We start from the raw sequence: 13,007 nt of genomic DNA, 5'->3' as shown, positions 1-13,007 counted from the left end.
AAGTGTTAATCAGAGTTATTAGCAATCAAATGTCGTACTATTTTATAGTACTTAAACACAAATATGCAAATTTTTAGAAGTGAAAGGGTCGCGGAGGAAGACGGCGATATTACATTTAGAATAAATTCTGGAATTTTCGAAAATGGGAGAAGAATTAATAAAATTTAGTTTAATTACGTTAAAAGTATACAAACTCTATATTAAATTTGTAATGTTTACTAAAAGTGTTAATCAGGATTAATAGCAATCAAATGTCGTACTATTTTATAGTAGTTTAACACAAATATGAAAATTTTTAGTAGTGAAAGGGTCGCGGAGGAAGATACAGTAATACCTCGATTTTCGTTGACTTTGGTTTTCGTCGATTTTTTGCAAAAAATTTGCCTCGGATTTCGTCGGCGTGCCACATGATCTCGTTGCTAATTTTGCGAAAACAAAGAGCGACCCACGCATTTTTCTGCTCACAAGTCCTCGTGGCGGTGTTTTTTGCTGTACGAGCATTACTCCGCGCGTCTAGCCAAACAATTTCATTGCTTCCATTCTTTTTAGTTCCATCGAGGGACCAAAGAAAGTTTCCAGAGCCAGTAGCCCTTCGAACAAGGCCAGGAACACGATCGAGTTGAAGGAAATCATTAAAAAATACGTGACTGGCATTAAAATTGCTGAAATCGGTCGCATGTACTTTTCGGGAAGTCGTCATCCACGATAAGTTTCGTTGTGGCGAAAAAGGAAGCAAAAAGGAGGCTAATGTAGCGAAAGGCGTAAATGTGCTAATGAAACAGAGACCGCAAACAATTGAAGAGGCCGAACAGTTATTATTAATTTCGATCAATCAAAAACAGTTAGATGGTGATTCTGTTTCGGAGACCATTGTATTAGTTTTTTATACTCATTTTATATTAATTCCTTAATTTTTTTAGTATTAAACACTACGAAAACAGAGGTATCACTGTATTACATTTACAGAGTAGAAGAAGAAATAACTCAAATAAATAATATAAAAGATTAGATATATATACATTTAACAATGAAATTTAATATAAAAGTATTGATAGAATAAATATAAAGAAAACAATCGAAACGTAATAAATAAATACATTTTAATAGATATATTTAAAAGTTATTATATTCACAAATTATTAGATGGACAACTATTTACATGATATTTTTCAACAAAGCAAAATAAACAAAGAATCTGTTGGCATCGTGCACATTTAACAAATCGAAGATTTTCGCAATTACTCTCGACACAATTTAAACTGTCAGTGTTTAAAAAAGAAAAACAAACTTGTTTTACATTTAAGAATTGACACTTTTCATTTATGAGTCCAGAAGCGAACCATGCATGTTTAATCAAATTATTAAATATTGGCGCAGATAATTGATGATGAAGAATCGAATGTAATTTTATAATGCCATTTCTAGTTGTCCAAAACAATTTCATCAAAGAATCATTACAGAATAATTGTATAGCATTTAAAATTTCTTTAGCTAAAAGTTTTAATTGTCTATGAAATCCGACATCTAAAGGTTGGCATATAGACGTACACTCTGGTGGAATAATTAATATTTCGCATGAATTTTGATTTGTAGATGTTTGAAATACTGTATTATAAATATTAATATTTGTTTGTCCACTCCACGAGTCAATTATTAATAAAGAGTTTTCTGTTATATTTGGAGATAATACGTCTTTTACATAGTTTGTAATAATTGCTGTAGATAATTTGCCAGATGAGCTAGCTGTAACAGTTACGTTTGGGGCATTGAACAGCGATGCTTGAACTCTACGTCCAAAGGTTCCATGAGCCTCTTGTAAGCAAATAAATACATTACCTACAACTTGTCCGTTAGCATTAATTAAATATTGAACAGTGTAGGAATGCGTTACTTTATTACTTGGAGAATGTGCAAATCCAATAGTGTTTTTTTCTCCTTTATATGAAAGTGTTCTTGGTGAAATCATTTCGTATGAAAAACCACACTGATCCGTATTGAATATGAAGTTACGTGAATAAGACGGCAATAAATTTTTTACTGTTGTTTGAAATTGCGCAGCTTTTACTAATATATCCTTTTCGTTCACTATTTCTGTTTTATTTACAAGTTTTGTAATCTTTCGAGATACTAATCTATATTCTTTTTTAAATTTTGCAACCCAAGAATCACTAGCGGTAAACTTAATTGAACTATTCAGTTGAAGAAATTTCTGTAATGCCCATATTTTTAATTGATTTCCTTTAACAATTTTATAGCTGCCTCGAGCTTCGTCAAACATTTGTTTAGTATGTTCTTTAATGATTTTTAACGTTTCAATTCTATGCTTTCGAGATTTAAATTGTTTTTCCCATTTATATAAATCACTAAAACGTTTTAATTCTTTAGCTCCTTTCCGCTGTAATGTGTGTAATTTCCATTTTGGGTGTTTCTTATGCAAGTTAAGAATTTCTTCTTTTCGTTTTGTTGAGATTATATTCTTATCGAATTTTTCATCATCTGAATATCCCAATTCACAGTCAGTGTCTGCGTTATCAGTTTCTTTCTCTAGAAGCAGACGTGTTATTTTATTATCTGAAATAGGCCTATCTATAATCAAATTATTATTTTCCATCTGACAAAACTCTTCGTCATCTCTACTTACATAACTACTTAAAATATCGCTAAATGCGTTAAAAAGCAGTTTGGCTACCTGTTTATCAACGTCTGAAATATTAGGCATACAAATATTTTCTGTAGGCCAAACATTATCACATAAACGTTTAAATTCTGCTATAATGTTTTGAATATTTACATTTAATTCTCCCATTTTCGAAAATTCCAGAATTTATTCTAAATGTAATATCGCCGTCTTCCTCCGCGACCCTTTCACTTCTAAAAATTTGCATATTTGTGTTTAAGTACTATAAAATAGTACGACATTTGATTGCTAATAACTCTGATTAACACTTTTAGTGAATACTAGAAATTTGTCATAGACTTCGTATACTTTTAACGTAATTATTAACTAAATTTTATTAAAATCTATTAGATGACACTCCGACAGTTCCCTTGTTAGTGAGGCATATCTGTACAAATAAATGTTTTTATATCTTGATACTAATATAACAATATTTAGATATAAAAATATATGTTGGATATACATTATATATTAATATTTATATTTATATATAATATTTATTTTATATAATGTATATATATCAAAATTAGAATTTTGATCAAGAATTATATCGAATTATGTTTCTTGCCAATTTATACAATTATTTTTAAGCAGTTCAGCATTTGTTTCATTAGTTAAAAGTCGAAATCTTTTAATGATGCTTCTCAAAACTCTTCTTTCTTATACTATATCAACTATTGAAAAATAGTAATACAAGGTGAGAAAAAACCTTGAAACACACTTCATAATTTTTCAATGACTTTGTAAAGGTCCGCTTTTAGCGTCCTAGGTCGAAAAGCCACGTGACCGAGATAATTAGTCCCACCTGGCGTTGGGGCTATAAACGGCCGGAAAGAACAAAGGGAGTAGCGTCTCCATTTATGAGTACACGTCAATGTGTTTGCCACGTGTTGGTCGACTTGAAAAACGTCAACAAGGGACGGACGCGATTGTAAGCTACGTCGTCCGGAAGAGGGCGGACGTCTTTGGAAGCTCCCAGGGGAAAAGAAGGATCCAATTGGTCGCAAGTGGCCGCCTTGGAATCCCTTAAATTGGAAGGGTGGCAAGAGAAACGGGAAAAAGGGCGAGAGACCGGATACGTGGTAGTCTCTGACACTAGGGAAGCCCTTGAGGTGTAGAGAGAGCGTTCTCCTCTTAGAAAGTCCTCTGAGAAGGGTTAGTGTAGAGGTTGGACGGCCACGCAGTTGAGCCAGCTCCGAAAAGCAACCTGAGTTCCCCGAAGTCTGACAGTCCCCAATAGACAAGCTGACGTGAGATACCACATCTTTGCTTCATAGTGTATGTAATGTTGTCAAACTTGTACATCCTGTAAATATTTGTTGTGTAAATAAACTGTAAATATTCACTGAACTGAGTGTGGAGGTGTAGCTTTCCTCGGACCATTGTACGGACATTCTCGAGTCGTAAAAACCAATTTGAGACGGATCATCGTAAAGATCGTAACGGATTATGTAAGGATCTTCACTGACTTGTTTCTGTTAATCCAATTCATTACATCACTATTTAAATTGTTCAAATATATACTCAATTTTCAAACCAATAAAATATTTATGACAGTCATGTTTAAAAAGAAAGAAATGGATCTTCTAAAATGTGGCACAATTTAATGTATCCATTGTTACATATTTTGTAAAGCATTAATACAAAAATGTTTTTTTTTTTATAATTAAAATCTTTCTAAATGATTTATATAACAATTAACTGAAAGTTAATAGTAATTTCCAGTTCTTTACACTTTAAGAATTTCATTTTGAATGAACATATCTGAATTAGATTTAATAATAATTATATTTGAATGTTTACATAAACATTCGGTATATTTTATCATTGAAAGAAAATTTATTCTTGTTAATCATAACTAACTTTCTACATATGTACTGTACATATACTTATTTCTTTCATCATTCTGCTAATGTATTAAAATAAAATTAGGCAAAACAAAAGTCATTGCAATTATTAATATAAAAACAATGTAAATGATACTTAAAACAAATATACATAATTCCAATATTTAAAATTTACTTACATATAATTAAGCCATAGATATGCTTGAGCTTTTTCAGGAATCTCATTTTTCTTTTGATTTTCTGATTGATGAGTTATCTCATTATTATGTTCAAGTAATTTACTAAAAGCAAGAAGAAAAATTAGTAAATAATTTTTAAATGTGTAGTTCATGTAGTAAATAAAATATTTAAATTATTAAAAAATGTAAATAAATTTTGTTAAAAAATTTTGAACTTTTCAATTATTAAATATATATAATCTAAAATAGTAAACAAAAAAAAATTCATTATTTAAATTAATTCAATACACATTATAAATCAGTATGGAAGAAAGAATATAATTCTAAGAAATTCAAATATTTAAATTCAAATAAAATATAAGCAATTTATATTATGTTGATACTAAAATAATGAGAGATAAAAACAGTGAAAATAAGTCTCCATATTCCACATACAATTTAAAATAAAAAAATCTTAAATATAATAATAGTGCAAAAATATATTTATTTTGAAGCCATTTTAATTTTAAAAAACAACAGTAAATTTACATTGTTTTCAAAATAAAACGAAAATAAATCATTACAGTAAAAATAATACATATCATGTTTAAAATATACTTCTAATCACTTCAGGAAAATTTTTATGGATACTACATTCAATTAATGTTAACTGTATAATTTGTTTCTAACTAATTTTGATATGAAAAATAAAATTCATGAATTATTTTATAAAAATAATTTAAACAGGAAAGAATTGAATAAAGTCTAATCTTCATAATACAAAATAGAAAATTATTACTATTTGTATATTCAAATTTATAACAAAAAAAAATTCAAATTGTAATATATATTAGAAAATATTTTTAAAAACCTGTGTATGTTCTAATCTTATATAACAAATGCAAATAGTTATTTTTAAATATTTTATTACCATTTTTATATTAAGAAGTGATAAACAATTTACATTGATGATAAACAACTTTCTCATTGAAAAAAACAAGAAAAAAGAAAATGTTTTATATTTTAAAAACTTATCAATATAACATTCCACTAAGTTTATCTGAAAATTATATTAAATATAAAACAATAAAGACTGGAATCAAGTTATTTGATACATTATATATTTAAACTTACCAATAAAGAGAAATGGCACTTTCTGGTATTCTACAAGACATGATTGAATTATTAAAAGTATTATATATACACTTTTCTAATAAATCCTTTGCCTTTTGTGTGTTGTTGTTATTAAAATAAAATAAAGATGCCGCATAATATAAGTAAGGATCAAAAGGTGCAACGATTATTGCTTTTTCAAAAACCTATATTAAAAAAATTTTTCATTATAAATTTCATAAAAATAAAACTTTTAAAATACTTTCTCATTTGATAAACAGATTATTATATACTTTACCTATATTTATTTTTATTGTAAAATAAAAATTATTGAAGCATCAATAAATTATTTAACATGTGTTTGTGAATTAATTAATAAAAAAATTCATTATTTAATCTTTAATCAAATGTGTATATCAGAAAAATTTAAAAACAATTAGAGAAATGTGATATCATAAACAAATAAAAATGTGAAAACTGATATGTACAGTATGACAAAATAATTTCTTATATTTAAAAACTTATAGTATATTATTTAACCTTGCTTGCTTCTTCAAATAAAGATTGATGAATATATATTCTGGCTGTTAATAACCATGTATCAGTAATTTCTGATGATAATTCTTGTAACTGCCTACAGATATTCATTGCTGATTCATAACTATAAAACACAAACATTATTTTTCAATTTGTCAACAGTAAATTAAGCAAAAACTATAATTATCAATAAAATATCTTACTTTTCATTATACAATTCTAAAGTAATCAGTTGAAAATAAAATGGAAAATATAAATCTTTATTTTTACATCTCTCTAAATAAGTAGATAAAATTTCTTCAATTGTTTCTTTAATTGTTTCTTTAGATTTATTAAGTTTTGAATATTGTGCCCAATCAATCAGGAATAAATCCTATATAAAAATTGTATTAATAATCATTTTTAAAATAAAATTATGTAATAAATAAGAACAGTAACAATATTTTAAAATATTTATTATAATCTATTTTAGTCAAATTGACACTATTATATTTCTGGTAAAATTACTTATAAACTACCTAATAAAGTTTGATAAATATATTATAATCATAATTATAATTCCTAATTTGATATTAATCTTTAATAAAAATCATATTACTTTCATTAGCTTATTACAAGATACATATTCTAATTTTCTAAATTATAATTTAATGTAATTAAGAGAAAACATCAAAAATCAATATGACAAAAGTATTAACAAAGGAAACTATAAATGTGAAATTAACAAACTAATTAAAATTTAATTATTATTCATTTGAATATGATTCATTACTTAGATATTCATAACAGTGGCTAGTAATTAAAACTAATTTTTATAATCCAATTTCAGTAATATTTGGAATTATAAACTAATATATCAACCAAAGACTACTCTTAAGTGTATTAAAAACTTATTCAAAGTTCTTTTGAAAACAAATTATTACTAAAACATTATTCATTGAATTCAAAATTTACTATTTAAATTACATAAAAAAAATTATAATCTTACCTTTGAAACTATATGACCAAGATTATCTTGACCATTTTGAAAAATGAATGCTGGTAGAGAATTAAATACAAATAAATATATATAACACAACAATGCAAAACAATAATCTTTTTCTGTTAAAAAATTAATAGAATTTTCTTCAATCTCTTCTTTTGTCATCTTCATACAAGAATCATAAACAAACTGATCATTTTCTTGAAGATTTTTAGTTTCATCAATATGGAGGGTATCTGAAATTTGATTCATGTTTACATTTTCAACCTTTTCTTTACTGTGTTCATTTTGGTCACAAGTTTTTTCTTTTCGATGGTGAATGAGTTTCCTCTAAAATTAAAAATTAAAAGTATATTGTGCTTGTCTCTCAAACAAGCATATTACAATAATAAGTAAAAAAGAAAAATCACATTAACATTTAGTAGAAAATTTATCCAGAAATCTTATAAACACCACAGTTATTAATTATACATATCTATTTTCATTTTAATCCTTTTTATTCAGGCAAGAAAATAGTATAAGTTACTTTTGTCATTCTTTTCTAACCAAAAACATATTTTTAATCATGTCATAGCTTAATATGATAAAAATGACTATTTCCCCATTTGTCTAGAAAATATACTTTTACTTTTTACTAATGAATAACATAATTGTTGTTATTGTCGTCAAAAAAGCAAGTACTTTAATTTCAGCAAAATTGAAACATTTTTTAATCACATTTTGCTTATATATAATAAATATTTTTTAAATAAAATAAAAATGATTAGTTTATAAATATAATTAAATCAAATAACAGATTATAGATATAACATTTCTTACAAAAAGAAACTGATCATTTCATATTGAGATTTTGTATGAATACAATATTTCAATATCAAATCATGACACTCAATTTGTGTAATTCCTGCACAAATCATAAGGTTTTATAGCAGGTATCACAAAATATTTACATTGAAAATAATTTTCTAAAAGCTTACAGAACTGCTGTAATACTAAGTCAAGCATTAAAAATGACTAGAGGTAGCTTCTCTTGCTATACATAATCATAAATTCAAAATATTAAATATTTGAAGAATTCATTAATAAATATATACAGAAAAACTCCAAGGAAATTTGTTGATTCTACTATATGAATTGAGATCCAAATAATTCTGTTATCAATACAAAATTATTAACTTGATAATAAGCTGAATGATTCCAAAACCACACAAAAATAAACTACTAAAGAAAAATCTGTTATCTACTGAGGTATAATAAAAAAATCATACCACACACATAGTAGGTAAAGAGCATATCATATGAGTCAGTCAAACTTTTAGGGAGAAAATTATTATTATTTATAAATTCAATGATTACATTATGACAACAAAATTTAATTTATTTTTAAACAGAAATTTCACATTTTATTTTTGGCCACTAGCAGAATCATTAACAATGTGAAGTTCGTATTATGAGTATTGGAACATATATATAAATTATTAAGATATATATATATTATTTTTGTTTTTTTTATGAGTTATTTCTTTATATATATAAAGAAATAACTCATAAAAAAACAATTGAAAAAATATATATATATATATCTTAATTTATATATATGTTCCAATACTCATAATATGAACTTCACATTGTTAATGATTCTGCTAGTGGCCAAAAATAAAATGTGAAATTTCTGTTTAAAAATAAATTAAATTGTGTGTGTGTGTGTGTGTGTGTGTGTGTGTGTGTGTGTGTATATATATATATACACACACACACACACACACACAAAAGAAATAACTCATAAAAAACATGATTGAAAAAAATTAAACTAATATTCTAACAAAACACATATATTAAAAGTGAAATTTTTAATCTAAAATACTTATATGAGTCAATATATTGCAATTATCTTGAGAGGACACAAACTATTATAATTTTTAAAGTAACTTACCTTAAATAATGAAATGGCAGATTCATAACCTTCAACTTGTAAAGTTAATTGCACTTGGTAAATTATTACTTCTAAAATGCAATGAGACAATATCTCAGGTGTAGATGTACGATCTAGTCCTTTGGAAGTAAAATATTCTAGCATCTCCAAACAAATAACATGTTTAGATGGATATTCTTTGATAAACTGAAGATACTAAAACAATAGTAAATAATATATTGATATTACATAATGAGATAACTTCAATTTTTATTGTAATATATAATTTCATTAATTAAAATTTAATTATATGAATAATATCAATTTAAAATTTTTAAGCATTAAAAAGCAGTTTAAAAAAAATCCTTTAAAGTATTAATAAACTTTCCAAGATGAAGTACTTAACTTGAATGCAGAACTTCTTGAAGTACTACATTCAAGTTATATGATTATTATTATGAATTATGATTATTCTATATATCTTTACTTTGTGTGCAATATTCTTGGCAATCTAAGAAATTAACAGTTTTATTATATATTTTTAATCCAAAATATATATTTGCATATAAATAAATTGAATCAATTTTCTGATTACATTTTTTTTGTATATATATTTCAAAAACAGCTCCTACTTAACAGATTCTAATTTCAAAATTATATAAGAAATTATGGAAAAAAAATAAAGTATATTTTAGAAAAATAACTTTTTTTGATGATTATTATTGTAATTTTTTATTTTTATTTACAAATAAGCTTCCACAAACAAATATATATAGTGTCTACATAAAATTATAACTCAATACATATGATAATATAAAAAATTAAATGGATATGTAAAATGGTATGTAAATATAAAATTATTAAGTAAGTCATAATCTAAAATTCATATGTTATGATCAATAATCTTTAATTTAAAAACAAAATCTATATTTCATAATATTCAAAATTTAATATACAGTAGACCCCTATAACACGGTAGATACGTTCAGTGTTATATGAATCCGTGTTGTACGAGTCACTTAAATACATGAGCCAATCACAGCCCAGCACACAGGCTGTGATTGGCTCATGTATTAAAGTGACTCGTACAACACGGATTCATATAACACTGAATGTATCTACCGTGTTATAGGGGGGTCTACTGTATTTAAACAATATAATAATAATTTAAAAAACCCTTACTTTCCACCAAATTTCATAAGCAGGACATAATCCCACTGCTTGTCTACAAACTCCAAGAATATCCACACTAGATGGATGTTGAGAATACATATTCAAATAATGTTGCCACAGTTCTGGACTATGAGGATTACATTCAAGTGCTCTTGATAAAACATTAAGAGACTGCTCCAAACAAAATTTTTCAGCCCTAAATATTCAATTAAATTTAAAAATAAGACTTTTATCATTTAAATCTAATAAAATATTTAAAATTTTATATTCAATTTCTTAAAATGATTTATTTTCCAAACACACTTTATAATTAATAAAATTAGATAAAATATTTTGAAAATTCTTCCTATGTTTCCTGTTATCTATTTAAAAAAATATTTGCAGTAGACACTATGTATAAAATGTTATATAATCTTTACGTGTCTTCGTACAACAGTTCTACATTGTCTCTAATGAATAGCTAAAAAGAAACATTTTAAACACAATTTCTAACAATATTTGCATGATCTTTACATTCCATTCATATTTAATGAAAATATTTTCTGCACAAGTTACATTCATTTCCTATAAAAATGGAATTTTATAAAATGATGAGTTTATAGAATTCATTTTTTACAGTACTTTTTATAGTTAGAATGTAATTTGTACAGAAATTACATTAATAGTATTAATATAAATTTATTAATACAGAATATATTATTAGAAAATTAAATTAGATTAGCAAGGAAAAAATTATAATACTTTCTCTAGCCTATTAGTATCATTATTGATATATCTTTATGCTCTATAAAAATCATTTAAAATATTGATTGTTTGTAAAGAAAATAAATAAATATTAATCTTTTTAATCTCAAAAGGCTCTGTGGCCATTTGGCCTTTTGCAAGTGTCACAAAAATAAAAAAAAACAAACAGAGAAATAAAAAACATCCAAAAATTAACAAAAAAAAAAGTGAAGAAAGTAATTTCCTGCATTACAACAGAAAAGGCTTAAGTTATCCATTGTAGCAAAAAACCCTTTGGAAAATTTACTTCGCCCTCTTACTTCGTTCTTCCTTTCCTTTTGGTGTATGTCAATTATCATTTTTAGATATTAAGTAGGCAGGAAAAAAGTCTCTAATCTGCAGAATCATTGATTTTTTTTTTTTTTGATAGAATGTTCTTACTTTGAAGATCTGACTGAAAGGGTTTTTTCTTATGTTTGAGTTAAACAACTTCTTGTTAGTTATCTTTTAAAATTTCTATGTAACAAGTTCCAGTATTTTATCATTTGAAAGACTGGGCAGTTTGTCCAATTGAAAGTTTTGTTGAGGGTTTTAAGAAGTTATAATTTAGACAAAAAGTAAATAAATTCAAATAAAACCAACTAAAAATAATAATGTCCTAAAACTTTTTAAAGGATATGTTTTAGAATGTAACTGGCCTATCAATTAAATTAGACATAAAATAATACTCATATCAATAAAAATTCCTCTTATATTAAAATATTAAATTCTAAGACATCTAAAGAACTTATTCCATAAAAATCTAGCTTTTAAATAAATGTTAAAAAATAAATAAAAATATTAAACATCTGCTAACAGTTTAAAAAGCAAATAAACAAATCTGTGACAATGTCAAACATAGATGACACATTCTGGATTATGTTATTAAAATAAAGACAGTTTCTCAAATATTAAAACTAAAATTTTATGCACATGTCAATTCTATTTTATCATCTTTATACACTTTATTTCATTAAAATATTTTAAAATTTTGACCTTTTTTTAGAGAAAGAACTTAGGTATTACATTATTAACCCACAATCACTTGTAGTAACAGTGATTTTCCAGCTACTCAATTTTTTGCAGGCATTTTAACCAAATTAACTTACTTAGTTGTAATTCCATGATAGTCTCATGCTACATGTTATCCATCTAACTGTATAAAAATTTCAGCCAAAGAATTTTTTCCATTTATCACAGATCCTCGAAGACCTGATGCAGAAAATCACTGCCTTACATGTGCTTTAGTGTACAATTTTTTTTTATTGTCACAATCACATGCATATTATGGTGATTTTCTGCTTTTATGTTATTTTTGGTAACCTGATATCATTAAAAACAACATTATAGAAGTCTTACATGATTGTTGCAAGAGACAGTCATGACATCATGTATGTTTGTCAGTTTTGTCAGCTATGCAAAATATAATGACAGGGGAGTCCACAAGTCACTACAACCTTGAATGTTTGTCTCTAAGATAGCCCAGGGTGCTATGCCTTTCAACAATTTAAATGTTTTTGCAGTTTATTTCATGCCCAAAAAATACAGAAAAACCATTTTCTTATCCTTCAGAGAAATACCCCAGCTGTCCCATCATTTATTTCAAGCTAAACTTGCTTCACATTCTTGCAAAAATTTTTTTCTATTCCATAGTTTGAAGGGTTTCCTATGGGAACCCTTAACATTGTCTGTAAACAAAACAATATCTCAAACCAAACATATGACTAACAGATCTCTTAGAATATTTTTCACTGGATTGTGCCAAATGTTTTTAACACAAGAAATGAAAGGAGAATGACAAACTTACAATTTTGGGACTGAACAAAGTTAGTAGTTCCACACTGAA

At 25.7% G+C, this 13,007-nt stretch overlaps 1 protein-coding gene across 2 annotated transcripts in view; it reads right to left on the bottom strand.

Annotated features, from left to right (window-relative positions):
- LOC136972786 (zinc finger C3H1 domain-containing protein-like) overlaps positions 1–13,007 on the bottom strand; it is a 92,945-nt gene that overhangs the window by 17,461 nt on the left and 62,477 nt on the right. For both annotated transcript variants that reach the window (XM_067267430.1, XM_067267431.1), the window contains exons 21-27: positions 10,409–10,595; positions 9,248–9,442; positions 7,321–7,644; positions 6,536–6,705; positions 6,336–6,456; positions 5,817–6,001; positions 4,704–4,805 (exon numbers count right to left, since the gene is read on the bottom strand). In XM_067267430.1, coding sequence (XP_067123531.1) covers positions 4,704–4,805; positions 5,817–6,001; positions 6,336–6,456; positions 6,536–6,705; positions 7,321–7,644; positions 9,248–9,442; positions 10,409–10,595 — 1,284 coding nt within the window. The remainder of the gene's footprint in view (positions 1–4,703; positions 4,806–5,816; positions 6,002–6,335; positions 6,457–6,535; positions 6,706–7,320; positions 7,645–9,247; positions 9,443–10,408; positions 10,596–13,007) is intronic.

The sequence above is a fragment of the Centruroides vittatus genome, unplaced genomic scaffold (genome assembly GCF_030686945.1).
Source record: "Centruroides vittatus isolate TY-2023 unplaced genomic scaffold, ASM3068694v2 contig_301, whole genome shotgun sequence".
In the NCBI taxonomy this organism is placed as follows: domain Eukaryota; kingdom Metazoa; phylum Arthropoda; class Arachnida; order Scorpiones; family Buthidae; genus Centruroides; species Centruroides vittatus.
Note: the sequence above shows the minus strand (reverse complement) of the source record. Positions and strands in the feature narration are given on the sequence as shown.